The 13,226-nt window shown below is 50.4% G+C and overlaps 2 protein-coding genes across 3 annotated transcripts in view; one reads left to right on the forward strand and one right to left on the reverse strand.

Moving 5' to 3' along the window:
- The first annotated feature begins 1,221 nt into the window (after nt 1–1,221).
- On the forward strand, nt 1,222–11,897 carry Hipk4 (homeodomain interacting protein kinase 4). The gene is made up of 4 exons (XM_031385839.1): nt 1,222–1,991; nt 8,353–8,709; nt 9,626–10,474; nt 11,404–11,897. Exons 1-4 carry the CDS (start codon nt 1,527–1,529, stop codon nt 11,581–11,583), a joined length of 1,851 nt encoding a protein of 616 aa, XP_031241699.1. The 5' UTR covers nt 1,222–1,526; the 3' UTR covers nt 11,584–11,897.
- Nucleotides 11,898–12,693: 796 nt separating this feature from the next.
- Nucleotides 12,694–13,226, reverse strand: part of Pld3 (phospholipase D family member 3) — a 20,688-nt gene continuing 20,155 nt past the window's right edge. For both annotated transcript variants that reach the window (XM_031385840.1, XM_031385841.1), the window contains one exon: nt 12,694–13,163. In XM_031385840.1, the coding sequence (XP_031241700.1) occupies nt 12,976–13,163 (188 nt within the window). In that variant the 3' untranslated portion in view covers nt 12,694–12,975. The remainder of the gene's footprint in view (nt 13,164–13,226) is intronic.

The following is a 13,226-nucleotide window of genomic DNA, read 5'->3' on the forward strand; positions in this document are numbered from 1 at the left end:
GCCTTGACCTCAGAAATCTGCCTGCCTCTGCCTCCCAAGTGCTAGGATCAAAGGTGTGCACCACCACTGTTCAGCAGTACATCCAGTCCTTAGGAGGCAGAGGCAGGTAGATCTCTGTGTGTTCCAGGACATCCAGGGCTACACATTAAGACACTGATTTAAAACAAAAAGGGCTGGAGTTAAGAGCAGTGGCTGCTCTTCCAGAGGTCTTGAGTTCAATTCCCAGCAACCACATGGTGGCTCACAGCCATCTGTAATGGGATCCAATGCCTTCTTCCAGTGTGTCTGGAGGCAGCTGACATGTACTCATATATAAAAAAATAAATAAATCTAAATACAAAACAAAACCAAACCATATATTGAATAGAAAATGGGGCTGCCAAGATGGCTCAGAGGGTAAGAGCACTGACTGCTCTTCCGAAGGTCCTGAGTTCAAGTCCCAGCAACCACATGGTGGCTAAGACCACCTGTAATGAGATCTGACGCCCTCTTCTGGTGTGTCTAAAGACAGCTACAGTGTACTTACATAAAATAATAAATCTTTTTTTTTTTTTAAAGAAAATGTATGGAAGAGAAAAACGAAGACAGGGAGAGATGGAGATGCTTTGCCTTTTGTTTAACATCCATTTCTGAATTTGATCTCAGTGCCTTCTCCCACCTACTGTTCCTCGTCCATGTCACCTTCTCAGGAACTGTCCGATACCTTGTCATAGATAGTTTCTTCCCTCCCTGACCTTTTCAGGACCTCAGCCTGCCCTCCTGCCTTATGGAGGGTCTAACCCAGTCATTGAAGCCTGAACCCTTCACCAGCCTCCTCTGCCTGGCTCCTGCCTTAGCCTCCTTGCTGGGCTCTGGGGCGTCCTTCCTTGCCTTCATGTCTGACTGAGTGGTCATTCCCTTACTTAAAGCCCTCATGGCTCCCCAGTGTCCAGTTCAAATGTTTTAGCTGTCATTCAGTGCTTCGTACAACCTTATCTACACATCCCCTCCATGCTTCACACACACACACACACACACACACACACACACACACACACACAGTCTCTTTCTTCACTCTCACATGCCTGTAGGTAGGTCCCATTTCTGAACTCCCAAGGTCAACGATGAAAATCTCTCGAGTCCACCCTGTGAGCTTCTCCAGGATTCCATCAGTGGGTGGGGGAGGGGCCCCAGCCTGGCAGCCCCCCACCCCCCTTGGGATTCCAGCCTGGGACTCAGGTCTCTAACAACAGAATCAAAGCCACTCAGCAACGCTGGAACCCATTCAGGGGGGCCTGAGCCCCCTCATCCCAAGCCAAGAAGGCTTTGGGGGAGGGGTGCAGCCCCTGGTAGACTCACTGTGTGGTCAAGGGGGTCAAGGGGCATCAGGGAGATAGGGGCTGAACTCATAGGGAGAGACACGAGTGTGGTTATCTTTCCCCCTGCTAGGAGGGCTAGCTAGGGGCCATCATCAGGGTGGGAGGTGTAGGCAACCGAGCCAGTTGTTCAGGAGTAAAGGCAGAGTAGTGACTGGAAGCCAAGGTACCATGGCCACCATCCAGTCGGAGACTGACTGTTACGACATCATTGAAGTACTGGGCAAGGGCACTTTTGGAGAAGTGGCCAAGGGCTGGCGACGGAGTACAGGTGAAATGGTGGCCATCAAGATCCTGAAGAATGATGCGTACCGAAGTCGCATCATCAAGAATGAGTTAAAGCTGCTGCGCTGTGTACGAGGCCTGGATCCTGACGAGGCCCACGTTATCCGCTTCCTTGAGTTCTTCCATGATGCCCTCAAGTTCTACCTGGTCTTTGAGCTACTGGAGCAGAACCTCTTTGAGTTCCAGAAAGAGAACAACTTCGCGCCCCTTCCTGCCAGGCACATCCGCACTGTCACACTACAGGTACTAAGAGCGCTGGCCCGGCTCAAGGAGCTGGCCATCATCCACGCTGACCTCAAGCCTGAAAACATTATGTTGGTAGACCAGACCCGCTGCCCCTTCAGGGTGAAGGTAAGTGAGGCTTTGCTCAGTCCTGGGATGCTCTGCTAACACATGGGTCTCCCTAGTCAGTTCCCTGGTGCAGCTCCAAGTGTTCCTGAATCCCAAGCTGCCCCTCCTTGATGCTCTCTGGCCATCTTCTATATCCCATCCCGATTCTTTTGTTTTGTTTTGTTTTGTTTTGTTTTGTTTTGTTTTGTTTTGTGTTTGAGACAGGGTCGATGTGGCATAGGCTGGCCTTGAACTTGCTGTGTAGCTGACGATAACTTGAACTCATAACCCATCTGCCCTCCCTGCCTCTCCCACCTAAGTCGCCACAGCTCACTTTGTTGTGTTGTGTTTTTTGAAGACAGGATCTCATGGAGTCCAGGCTGGCCTGGAATTTGAGTGTTTTTCCCCTCCCAAGTACCTGGATTGCATGTACTCACTGCCACGCCTGGCTTCTCCATCTCATCTCTGAAGGCCTTTCTATGGAAGACTGGAGGTCTTCTGTGCTTTTCCCTCCAGGCCCTGGAGTCTTCCTGACACTGTCTACTTAGCTTACCTCTTCTGGCTCAGGTCTGGGCCTTGTGGGGCTGGCATTCTATTGGGGGAGACGGTAGCAGGCTAAGAAGTAAAGTGTGCTGTGGATGTGAGAACAGAGAACACAGGAAAGAGGGGATGTGGGGAACTGCTCAGACACGAGAGAAGTGATCGGCAGGAAGGCCACTTCAGGAAGTCTTGAGGGGGAGAAAAGGCCATGGAAGAAGGGAAGAGTTTCCAGGTAGAAGGAACAGTTGGTACAAAGGCTCCGGAGCTAGGAGCATGTTTAAGTATTCTTAGCAACACACAGGGGAGTTCTGTGGAGTTGAAGCAGAAATGATGGGGGGCAAAGAGGGAGAAAATGACGTCAAGGAAGTAGGGATGGGATTGCACAAATCCTCATAGGCAGAGTCAAGATTGGTTTTGCATATATATATATATATATACACACACATATATATGTATATGTATATATATGATATATATATGTATATATACTATATATGATGTATATATACATATATATACAAAACCAATATATATACATATAAAAAACATACATATACATATATCCCTTCATGGTTTCACAATGTCTCCCTGACTGGCCTTGAACATGCTATGTAGTCCAGGCAGGCTTCAAATTCATGGAAGATCCTCCTGCCCCTGCCTCCCAAATGATGGGATCAAAGTCACGCACCAACACGCTAGGCTTGCAGATGAACTCAGAGCAGAAGGATGTACTCTGACTTAGGTGTTCATTTGGGAGGGAAGTAGGAACGACAAGGCAGATGGGGTGATCCAAGTGGGAGTCCCAGGTAAAAGATGGAGCTGGGGTATTCGTGGATTCCTGGCAGATTTCAGAACTAGAGACAACAGAATTAGAATTGGTTGATGGGCTTCATAATGTGAGGGAGAGGGGCTGGGGAGATGCTCGGGTAGTAGAGTTCCTGCTGAGCAAGCATGGGGACCTCAGTTCAGACCCCTTGCACCCCCATAAAAAGATAGCTGTGGCAGCACACCTGTAATATCAGTGTAGGGGATTCCTACCAGCAAGCTCCGTGTTCAATGAGGGGAGGGAACTTATCTCAGATATATAAGGTAGAGAGTGACAGAAGAGATCCAATACATGTGCGATGACACATATGTGTACATGCATACAAACATGTACACACACACACACACACACACACACACACACACACACACACACACACACGTTTAGAAAAGGAAGGGCCAGCAGGATAGCTCAGCCAGTAAAGGTACTTGCTGCCAAGCCTAAGGACTCGAGTTCAGTAGCCAGAACCCACACAGTAGGAGAAGAGATGCCCTGACTCCGGGAAGTTATCCTCTGACCTCTACGATGCATTTGCATATCCTCCCCTCACTAAATTAATTAAGTTTATAAAAGAAAAAGTGTGAGAGAGAGCTGGGCATAGTGGCACTGCACAGGTGGAGGTAGAAGGATTAAAACTTCAAGATCATCCTTGGCTGTTAAACAAGTTCAAGGCCGGCCTGCACTTTCAAGGTCTGTCTGCACTACCTGAGGCCCTGTCTTTAAAAAAAAAAAATGTGTTCAACTAGAACAAGAGCCTACTGGTCTAGACAAATGCAAGGTGGTTCTACCCTCTGTTCCTGTTCCTGACCCTGACCCTGGGTGGGCACCTAAGCTGTCCCCTCTTCCTCCTAGATCCCACTTTTACTGAGCCTCTGTCTGGCCTTCATCAACCTACTCGGACACCAGTCTTGTGCCTCCTCCATCAGAGCTCAGAATCCTCTGCCTGCTTATCTGTCAGCCAGGCAGTGGTGATGACTGAGCTGGCAGCAACTCCCAAGGGCGGGGCTGGGCCAAAGCTGCCTATACTGTGCCTCTCCCAGCACCCCACTGAATGTTAGAGACACAGAGACAGGAAGAGATAGGTATTTCTGCCCTGTTGAATGGAAGGACAGAGAGCCAAGAGGAAGAGATTTCTGTAGACCTAACAGGGCTCACACAGCACCCGGGGGTGGCTGGCACCCCTCCAAGTGCTTTCAGAATGAAGAGACCCCACAAACACTGGCCCAATGGTCAGTGTCACTGAAGCCCTAGGGGGTGCTGAGTCCAGAGTAATAGCTATTTCGTGATTGGCCTTGTGTGCATGGAGGTGAGGGGTGGCTAAAGGAAAGGCTAAGAGGGAAGCTGTGGTCTGCCCTGAGTCACAGGGTTTCACAGTGAGACTAGAAGATCGCCACCTGGTGGTGAGGAGAAAGACAGGTGCTTGCCCATAGCCCAAGAGTCTGTAACGTGCTGAAGGCCTTCAGGGTGTTGTCAGTGTCTGATGGTGAAGCTCTTAGAGGACTTGGTTTCAGGGTGGTACCTTTCCAGTCCATGGCACAGAAACAAAGATGGAGACCACTGGGAGATGAGAGATTAGCTGAAGAGGCAGTTGGAGAGAGAGAGAAACAGAGAAAGAGAGAGAGAGAGAGAGAAAGAGAGAGAGACAGAGACAGAGAGAGAGAGACAGAGACAGAGACAGAGACGAGACAGAGAGAGAGAGAGAGACAGAGAGAGACAGACAGAGCCACCGGGTGGTGGTGGCACGTGTTTTTAATCTCAGTACTTGGGAGGTACAGGCAGAGGCAGAGGCAGAGGCAGAGGCAGAGGCAGAGCAAGTGGAGTTCTAGGCCAACCTGGTTTACAGAGTGAGTTTAAGGACAGCCAGTGCTACACAGAGAAACCTTGTCTCGAAAAACCAATATGTTGGGGTTGGAGAGATGGCTCAGTGCTTAAGAGCACTGACTGCTCTTCCAAAGGTCATGAGTTCAAATTCCAGCAACCACATGGTTGCTCACAACCGTCTGTAGTGAGATCTGATGCCCTCTTCTGGTGTGTCTGAAGACAACTACAGTATACTTACATATAATAATAAATCTTTTTTTTAAAGATTTGTTTATTTTATTTTATGTATATGGGTACACTGTAGCTGTACACATGGTTGTAAGATTTTCATGTGGTTGTCGGGCATTGTATTTAGGACCTCTGCTCGCTCCAGCCCAAAGATTTACTTATTATTTTGAACAAGTACACTGTAGCTGTCTTCAGACACACCAGAAGAGGGTGTCAGATCTCATTACAGGGGTTGTGAGCCACCATGTGGTTGCTGGGATTTGAACTCAGTACCTTCGGAAGAGCAGTCAGTGCTCTTATCCGCTGAGCCATCTTGCCAGCCCATAATAATAAATCTTAAGAAAAAAAAAGGATTTTAAAAAACCAATATATATGTAGGTATATATATATATATATGCATATATATATACATATATGTATATACACACACATACATATATACATACATACATACATACATGAGAGAGCGCCACAGAAGGGAGCCAGACCTGCTGATACATGCCTATAATCCCAGATACTCAGGCTGCTCAGGAATATCATGAATTCAAAACCTGCCTCAAAAACCTAAGGCCAGAATCCTCAGCATAAAAAGTAAAGGCCCAGGGCTGGAGAGATGGCTCAGTGGGTAAGAGCACCCACTGCTCTTCCAAAGGTCATGAGTTCAAATCCCAGCAACCACATGGTGGCTTACAACCATGCATAATGAGATCTGACACCCTCTTCTGGTGTGTCTGAAGACAGCTACAGTGTACTTAATTATAATAATAAATAAATCTTTAAAGAAAAAAAAAAAGTAAAGGTCCAGAGAGATGGTCCACACCTGTGATCTCAGTCTGAGACATGTGGAGTCTAGAGGATGAGGAGTTCAAAGTCACCCTAGGCTACACAATGAGTATGAAGCTGGTCTTGGATACATGAAACCCTATCTCAAAAGACCAAACTCTATGCCAGGCAGGATGGCACACACCTTTGATCCCAGCACACAGGAGCCAGAGGCAGGCAGATCTCCGAGTTAAAGCCAACCTGATCTACAGGTGTCTCAAAATAAAACAAAACAGGCCGGGCAGTGGTGGCGCACACCTTTAATCCTAGCACTTGGGAGGCAGAGGCAGGCGATTTCTGAGTTCAAGGCCTGCCTGGTCTACAGAGTGAGTTCCAGGACAGCCAGGGCTATACAGAAAAAACTCTGTCTCAAAAAAAATCAAAATAAACAAACAAACAAAACAAAACAAAACAAAACACCTAAACACTACCTACCTAAGTTTTGAAAGGGCCTGGGAGCTGGGTAGAAAGAGGCTTGGTTAACTGCCTAGACTGCTGTTGCAGAGACCCACGTATGTTTCCCAGCATCCATACCGGACAGTCCACAACTACTTGTAATTTCAGTTCTAGGAGCATCTGATTCATTTGATCTCAGAGGATTCCAACACTCATGCATGAGAATTCTTGAGGGCACACAAATGCACAATTAGAATAAAAATGAACCTAAACAATTCTTACAAAAAACAATAAAACAAAACTTGGGAGCCTAGCTCAGTAGGATATTTACCTCATATATATTACCTCATACACATGAGGCCTAAAGTTCAATCTCCAGGACCATGGAAGACGGACACACAAGTCAAAGGAGGAAAATACTGATTGGTCTAAAAAACCTACCTACTCATTTATCATTCATTCTTTCCTGTACCCTACAATGTGCCAAGCACCAGTTTCCAGGCCTCTAGAGACACAGCCTTGAATGAAAACAAAGCTCTTGTTGTCATGGGAGTGGAGTTCTGTTTTTTTTTTTTTATTTTCTTTTTATGTGTGAGTGTCTGTGTATGGATGTATGGTGTTCCAAGAGGCCAGAAGGCTTTGGATCTCCTGGAACTGGAGTCACAGACGGGTGTGAGCTGCCATGTGGGTGCTGGGAGCCAAACCTGGATACCCTGTAAGAGCAGCAACTGCTCTTCACCACTGAGCCATCTCTCAGGCCCAGCGGGTTAAGTACTTGCTGCACACAAGCAAAAGATCCTAAATTCAGACCCCAGGAACCCCATAAAAACTGGGCTTGCCTCTATACTCCCAGAGCTGAGGGGTTGTAAGGGAAGACAAGAAGACCCTGAGGGCTCAGTGGCCTAGCCATCTTGCCAAAGTAGTGAGTTTCAGGTTCATGGAAAGACCCTGCCTCAAAAAATAAGGTTAGAGTGCTAGAGGAAGATAGAGGACCTTTGGCCTCTCACATGCACACATGGGTGATGACATCCACATATGCTAATAACACCTTCAACATACACAACCCTCCCCCAAGTGAAATATATAGTATGTGAAATGATGTTAAAAATCATAGCTGGGAGCTGGGTGTGGTGATGCATTGTGATAAGCCCAGCCCTTGAAAGGAGAACAGGAATTCAAGGGCATCCTTGGCTACATAACCAGGTTGAAGTCAGCCTGGGATACATGAGACCTCGTCTCAGAACTAACCAACTGCTGGGCAGTGGAGTGCATGCCTTTAATCCCAGCACTTGGGAGGAAGAAGCAGGCAGATTTCTGAGTTCAAGGCTAGCCTGGTCTACAGAGTTCCAGGACAGCCAGAGTTACACAGAGAAACCCTGTCTCGAAAAAACCAAAAACCAAAACCAAAACCAAAAACTAAAACAAAAAACCTAACCAACAAAGGACAGGAGATATGGGTGGATAGCTGCACACTATGTACTATGCACTGCAGGCAGGGGGAGGGTCCCAACTATTATAGGCACAAGTTCAAGCACAGAGAATCAGACATAGAGCCAGACCTGATACCTAACCCAGAAGCAATAGCTAGAGGACAGAGACAGACATTCATAAGAAAGGAAGTGTGGAAGGTAGAGAGCTAGGCAGACATAGGAGAAATGCAGGGCTGAGTCCCAGGAGGGGTATATGTTGTCATCTCCACCACTCCAGCAACACAGCTGCCCTGTGTTCCATCCCCTCTGCCCTCCACAGGTCATCGACTTTGGCTCGGCCAGCATATTCAGTGAAGTGCGCTATGTGAAGGAGCCTTACATCCAGTCCCGCTTCTACAGGGCCCCAGAGATCCTGTTGGGGCTGCCCTTCTGTGAGAAGGTTGACGTGTGGTCTCTGGGCTGTGTCATGGCTGAGCTACATCTGGGCTGGCCTCTCTACCCAGGCAACAATGAGTATGACCAGGTGCGCTACATCTGTGAGACCCAGGGCTTACCCAAGCCCCATCTGCTGCATGCGGCCCGCAAGGCTCACCACTTCTTCAAGCGTAACCCCCACCCGGATGCCACCAACCCCTGGCAGCTGAAGTCCTCTGCTGACTACCTAGCTGAGACCAAGGTATGAGGGGAGCAGGCAGGGTGAAGACCGTCTGTGCTGGGGCGTGGGGGGAACAATTCAGGTTTAGACCCTGGGGAAGACCAGAATCTTTTTTTGGGGGGGGGGTTGAGACAGGGTTTCTCTGTGTAGCCCTGGCTGTCCTGGATCTCACTCTGTAGTTCAGGCTGGCCTCGAACTCAGAAATCTGCCTGCCTCTGCCCCCCAAGTGCTGGGATTAAAGGTATGCGTCACCACCGTCCGGCGTAGATCAGAATCTTAAGAGCTGATTGTCAGACTGAGGTAGGCCCACAAGTCTGGTGGGACAGGCAAACTGAAGGTCACAGCCATGTCTCTTTGGCCGGACTGAAGGTCTAGGTGAAGTGTGGAGTCTGACTTAGGTCACATATCCTCCCCATAGCAGTCAGAGTCATGGATTGGAAAATAAGAATCTGGTATGACTGCTCTTCCAAAGGTCCTGCATTCAAATCCCAGCAACCACATGGTGGCTCACAACCATCCATAATGAAGTCTCATGCCCTCTACTGGTGTGTCTGAAGACAGCTACAGTGTACTTACATATAATAAATAACTAAATCCCTAAAAAATAATTAAAAAAAAAAAGCCAGGCAGTGGTGGCGCACGCCTTTAATCCCAGCACTTGGGAGGCAGACACAGATGGATTTCTGATTTCGAGGCCAGCCTGGTCTACAGAGTGAGTTCCAGGACAGCCAGGGCTACACAGAGAAACCCTGTCTGGAAAAACTCAAAAAAAAAAAAAAAAATTGCTATGGGGGAGAAGACTGGAGAATTGAAGCAGCAAGAGAGCTTCCAGACAGATCATGGGCAGAAGTCAGGGGGATCCTACTTAGCTCCCACGTGATTTTGGGGAGCCCTGAGTATAGACACATGGCAGGCTGGTGTCCCCCATCCATACCAGGTACGCCCGCTGGAGCGCCGCAAGTACATGCTCAAATCCTTGGACCAGATTGAGACGGTGAATGGCGGTGGGGCTGTGAACCGGCTGAGTTTTCCAGACAGGGAGGCACTGGCAGAACACGCAGACCTCAAGAGCATGGTGGAGCTGATCAAACGCATGCTGACGTGGGAGTCGCATGAACGCATCAGTCCCAGCGCGGCCCTGCGCCACCCCTTTGTGTCCATGCAGCAGTTGCGGAGTGCCCACGAGGCCACCCGCTACTACCAGCTGTCACTTCGTGGCTGTCGGCTGTCCCTGCAGGTGGATGGCAAACCACCCCCACCAGTCATAGCCAGCGCAGAGGATGGGCCTCCCTACTACCGCCTGGCTGAAGAGGAGGAGACCGCAGGCCTGGGTGGTGTGACAGGCAGTGGGTCCTTCTTCAGGGAGGACAAGGCTCCAGGAATGCAGAGGGCCATCGACCAGCTCGATGACCTGAGTCTGCAGGAGGCTAGAAGGGGGCTGTGGAGTGACACACGAGCCGACATGGTCTCCGACATGCTGGCCCCGCTCAAAGTAGCCAGTACTAGCCATCGAGTCCCCGACTCGGGCCCGGAGCCTATCTTGGCCTTCTATGGCAGCCGCTTAACCGGCCGCCATAAGGCCCGCAAGGCCCCAGCAGGCTCCAAATCTGACTCCAACTTCAGTAACCTCATTAGGCTGAGCCAAGCCTCGCCTGAGGATGCTGGGTCCTGTCGGGGCAGTGGCTGGGAGGAAGGAGAAGGCCGCACGACCTCCACAGAGCCGTCTGTCATCCCACAACAGGAAGGAGATGGGCCCAGCATCAAAGACAGGCCCATGGATGCTGAGGTAAGTGGGGTGCACAGACTGGCACCCAGACCTTGTCAATGGTGGTACACAGGTGACAGGGTGGTACACAGCTTCCTACAGCTGCAGCATTTGTTATCTCAGCCCAGGCCCAAGATTCAGTAAACCCCGACTCCTGCGCAAGGTGGCAAGGCTCAGCTCACAGCAATATACTCTCAGGACCAGACAAGGCTTATACTAATTCTAATTAAGGATGGAACAGAAAATAGGCACCTAGTGATGGGCTTGTTAAGAAATGAGTGAGCTGCTGGGTGCATGAGACATTATCTGAAATCCCAGGAAGCAGAAATAGGAGGCTCATCTCAAGGTCAAGGTAGTTTGGGCCATATCTCAAAAAGCAAACAATAACATTCCCTCCCTACCAAAAGGGCTACAGATTTAGTTCTGCAGTAGAGTCCTTGCCTAGTATCTACCAGTGAGAGACGGGGGATTCTCCTTCAGTGGCACAGGGTGCTTACCAACAAGAGGGGCTGGGGGTGTGGCTCAGTGGTAGAGCCCCTGCCTAGAATCCCCAAGTGAGGGGCTGGGGGGCGTGGCTCAGTGGTAGGGCCCCTGCCTAGAATTCCTCAGTGAGGGGCTGGGGGTGTGGCTCAGTGGTAGAGCCCCTGCCTAGAATCCCCCACTGAGGGGCTGGGGGCGTGGCTCAGTGGTAGAGCCCCTGCCTAGAGTCCCCAAGTGAGGGGCTGGGGGCGTGGCTCAGTGATAGAACCCCTGCCTAGATTCTCCAGTGAGGGGCTGGGGGCATGGTCTAGAGGCAGACCACTTGCCTGGTCTGCCCAGGCTTCCATCCCTAACACCTTATTGCAGGGAGTGAGGACCTTCATACCTGCTCCTTCCTCCCAGTAGACTGGTACACACCTCAGCAGGTACCCATAATTCCTGCTGACATTCTTTTCTCTTCCCCTCCACAGAGATCAGGCCCTGAGCTCTTCGATCCCAGCAGCTGTCCTGGAGAGTGGCTGAATGAGCCAGAATGGACCCTAGATGGCATCCGGGGGTCTCGAGTTCAAGGTCTCCCAGCTCGCCATCCCCACCCACATGGGCCACCAAGGACCACCAGCTTTCTGCAGCATGTTGGAGGGCACCACTGATGGGGACTCACCCCTATCGTTTCATGGGGTCTGAGCTAGCTGGGCTGGCGTCCCCCCTCTTGATCTGAAATGGCACCTTAGAGCCATCCTCTGAACCTACAGATTATTCTTACAGAAAAATAGAAATCCAGAACGTTCCTATTTCCCTGCCCCTGGCACATGCTTGTATCCCACCCTAAATGTTGGATGTTGTCAGGGTCTGGCCTGAGGCCCTGAGGCCAGAGAGCTGGGAAGAGGCTGCACCCCGCTGGCCATGAGTGTGCCTGGGCCTGCCTGCCTCTGTGTATTTCAATAAATAACTGTTCCAAACCCTGCTCCTGCCTGTTACCACTGGGTAAACCTGCATCACCCATGTGGGCCAAGCTGGCACCCAGGGCCCGCCTCTCCCATGCCATGACTGGTTGGCTACTGGCTGGGAAAAGCTGTGCTAGGCACAGTAACCTGTTTCTAATATACTCTAAATTAAACCTGGTATGGTGGAGTGGGTTCGTAATTCTAAGCACTCAGGAGACTGAGGCAGGACAATTACAAGGTCAAGACCAGTTTGGACTTATGGAGGGACCTTGTCTCAAAACAGGGGTTGTGGGGGAGACAGGGTGGTGAGGCAAGGGCCTGCCTTCTTGGGAATCTACCCTCAGGATGTTTTCTTTGTCAGACACGTGTCAGTCTGAGTTTGCCAAGCACCTCTGGCTTCATCCTCTATGTCTGTAATTGTGCTGGGCATGCTCGCTCACTCACACTCTGGACATGCTAAGTGTAAACGCACTGGTGGGAATAAATTCAGACCTTGCACATGCTGTGTTGTTCACATATGCACATGCTCTGGTGTTCAGATATGTTAGTCCAGCTGCCACCTGTCCCCCCCCATCCCCACCCCCAACAGCAGTAAATGGCATTCAGCAGTGGTTCTGCCCACACTGCTCTGTGGAGCATGCTCAGTACAAACATGCTGGTTCTCTGCATGCTCGGCCCATGCTTGCCAGTGTGGTCACATACTGCATGCCCAGCCCATGCCAGCCTTTGTGTGCTCTGCATGCTAAGTTGTCACCAGTAGAAGTCCATGCCCCCTACCCCCTAACGAACATCTCTTACCATCAGTTAAGCACAGGCTATACAGACAATTATTTACTTATAATCTTAGCCCCCTTGGGGGTGGGCCAAAGGTCTGGGCCCAGCATGCACCCCCACTTCTTTGGGGCCCAATCCTCCCCCGGCTCTGCTAGGTCCACAGGGGCCAGAGTGTCAGGCCAGTGGAGGTAGCAACAGGAGTGTAGTGGAGAGTACAGAGCCACAACGGGATAGACAGAAGCAAGGGCGCAGGGACAGCAACCAGGACCCAGAGCTGAGTCCAAGGGGGCCTGGAAGGCTTTGGCCTGTCCATCGGGCTGAGTCTCAAAGCAGGCGGCAGGCATTGCCCACACTGTCGGCTGAGGTGTCGAGATCGTGGCTGTACGGGGATTCCCAGTCTCTCAGGAAAACAGCCTCCAGCTGGCTGTGTAAGCCACCATGCCCGTTCTGTGCCACCAGCAGGGAGGTGCCTGCTGTCTCTGTGAAGTAGCTTCCAGACCAGTTGGAGGTTCCTGGGAGCAAGGGGTAGAGTGAGGGTCTGATGGGTGGCCAGGCCCTAGTGCCCTGGCCTTCCC

Source organism: Mastomys coucha, unplaced genomic scaffold, assembly GCF_008632895.1.
Source record: "Mastomys coucha isolate ucsf_1 unplaced genomic scaffold, UCSF_Mcou_1 pScaffold21, whole genome shotgun sequence".
In the NCBI taxonomy this organism is placed as follows: domain Eukaryota; kingdom Metazoa; phylum Chordata; class Mammalia; order Rodentia; family Muridae; genus Mastomys; species Mastomys coucha.

What these genes read in the sequence shown, in the direction of transcription:
- Hipk4 (XM_031385839.1), top strand. Translation starts at nt 1,527, where the DNA reads ATGGCCACCATCCAGTCGGAGACTGACTGTTACGACATCATTGAAGTA. An exon ending in ACTACCTAGCTGAGACCAAG is followed by an intron (nt 8,710 to 9,625) that starts GTATGAGGGGAG and finishes CATCCATACCAG; the next exon opens with GTACGCCCGCTGGAGCGCCG. An exon ending in ACAGGCCCATGGATGCTGAG is followed by an intron (nt 10,475 to 11,403) that starts GTAAGTGGGGTG and finishes TCCCCTCCACAG; the next exon opens with AGATCAGGCCCTGAGCTCTT.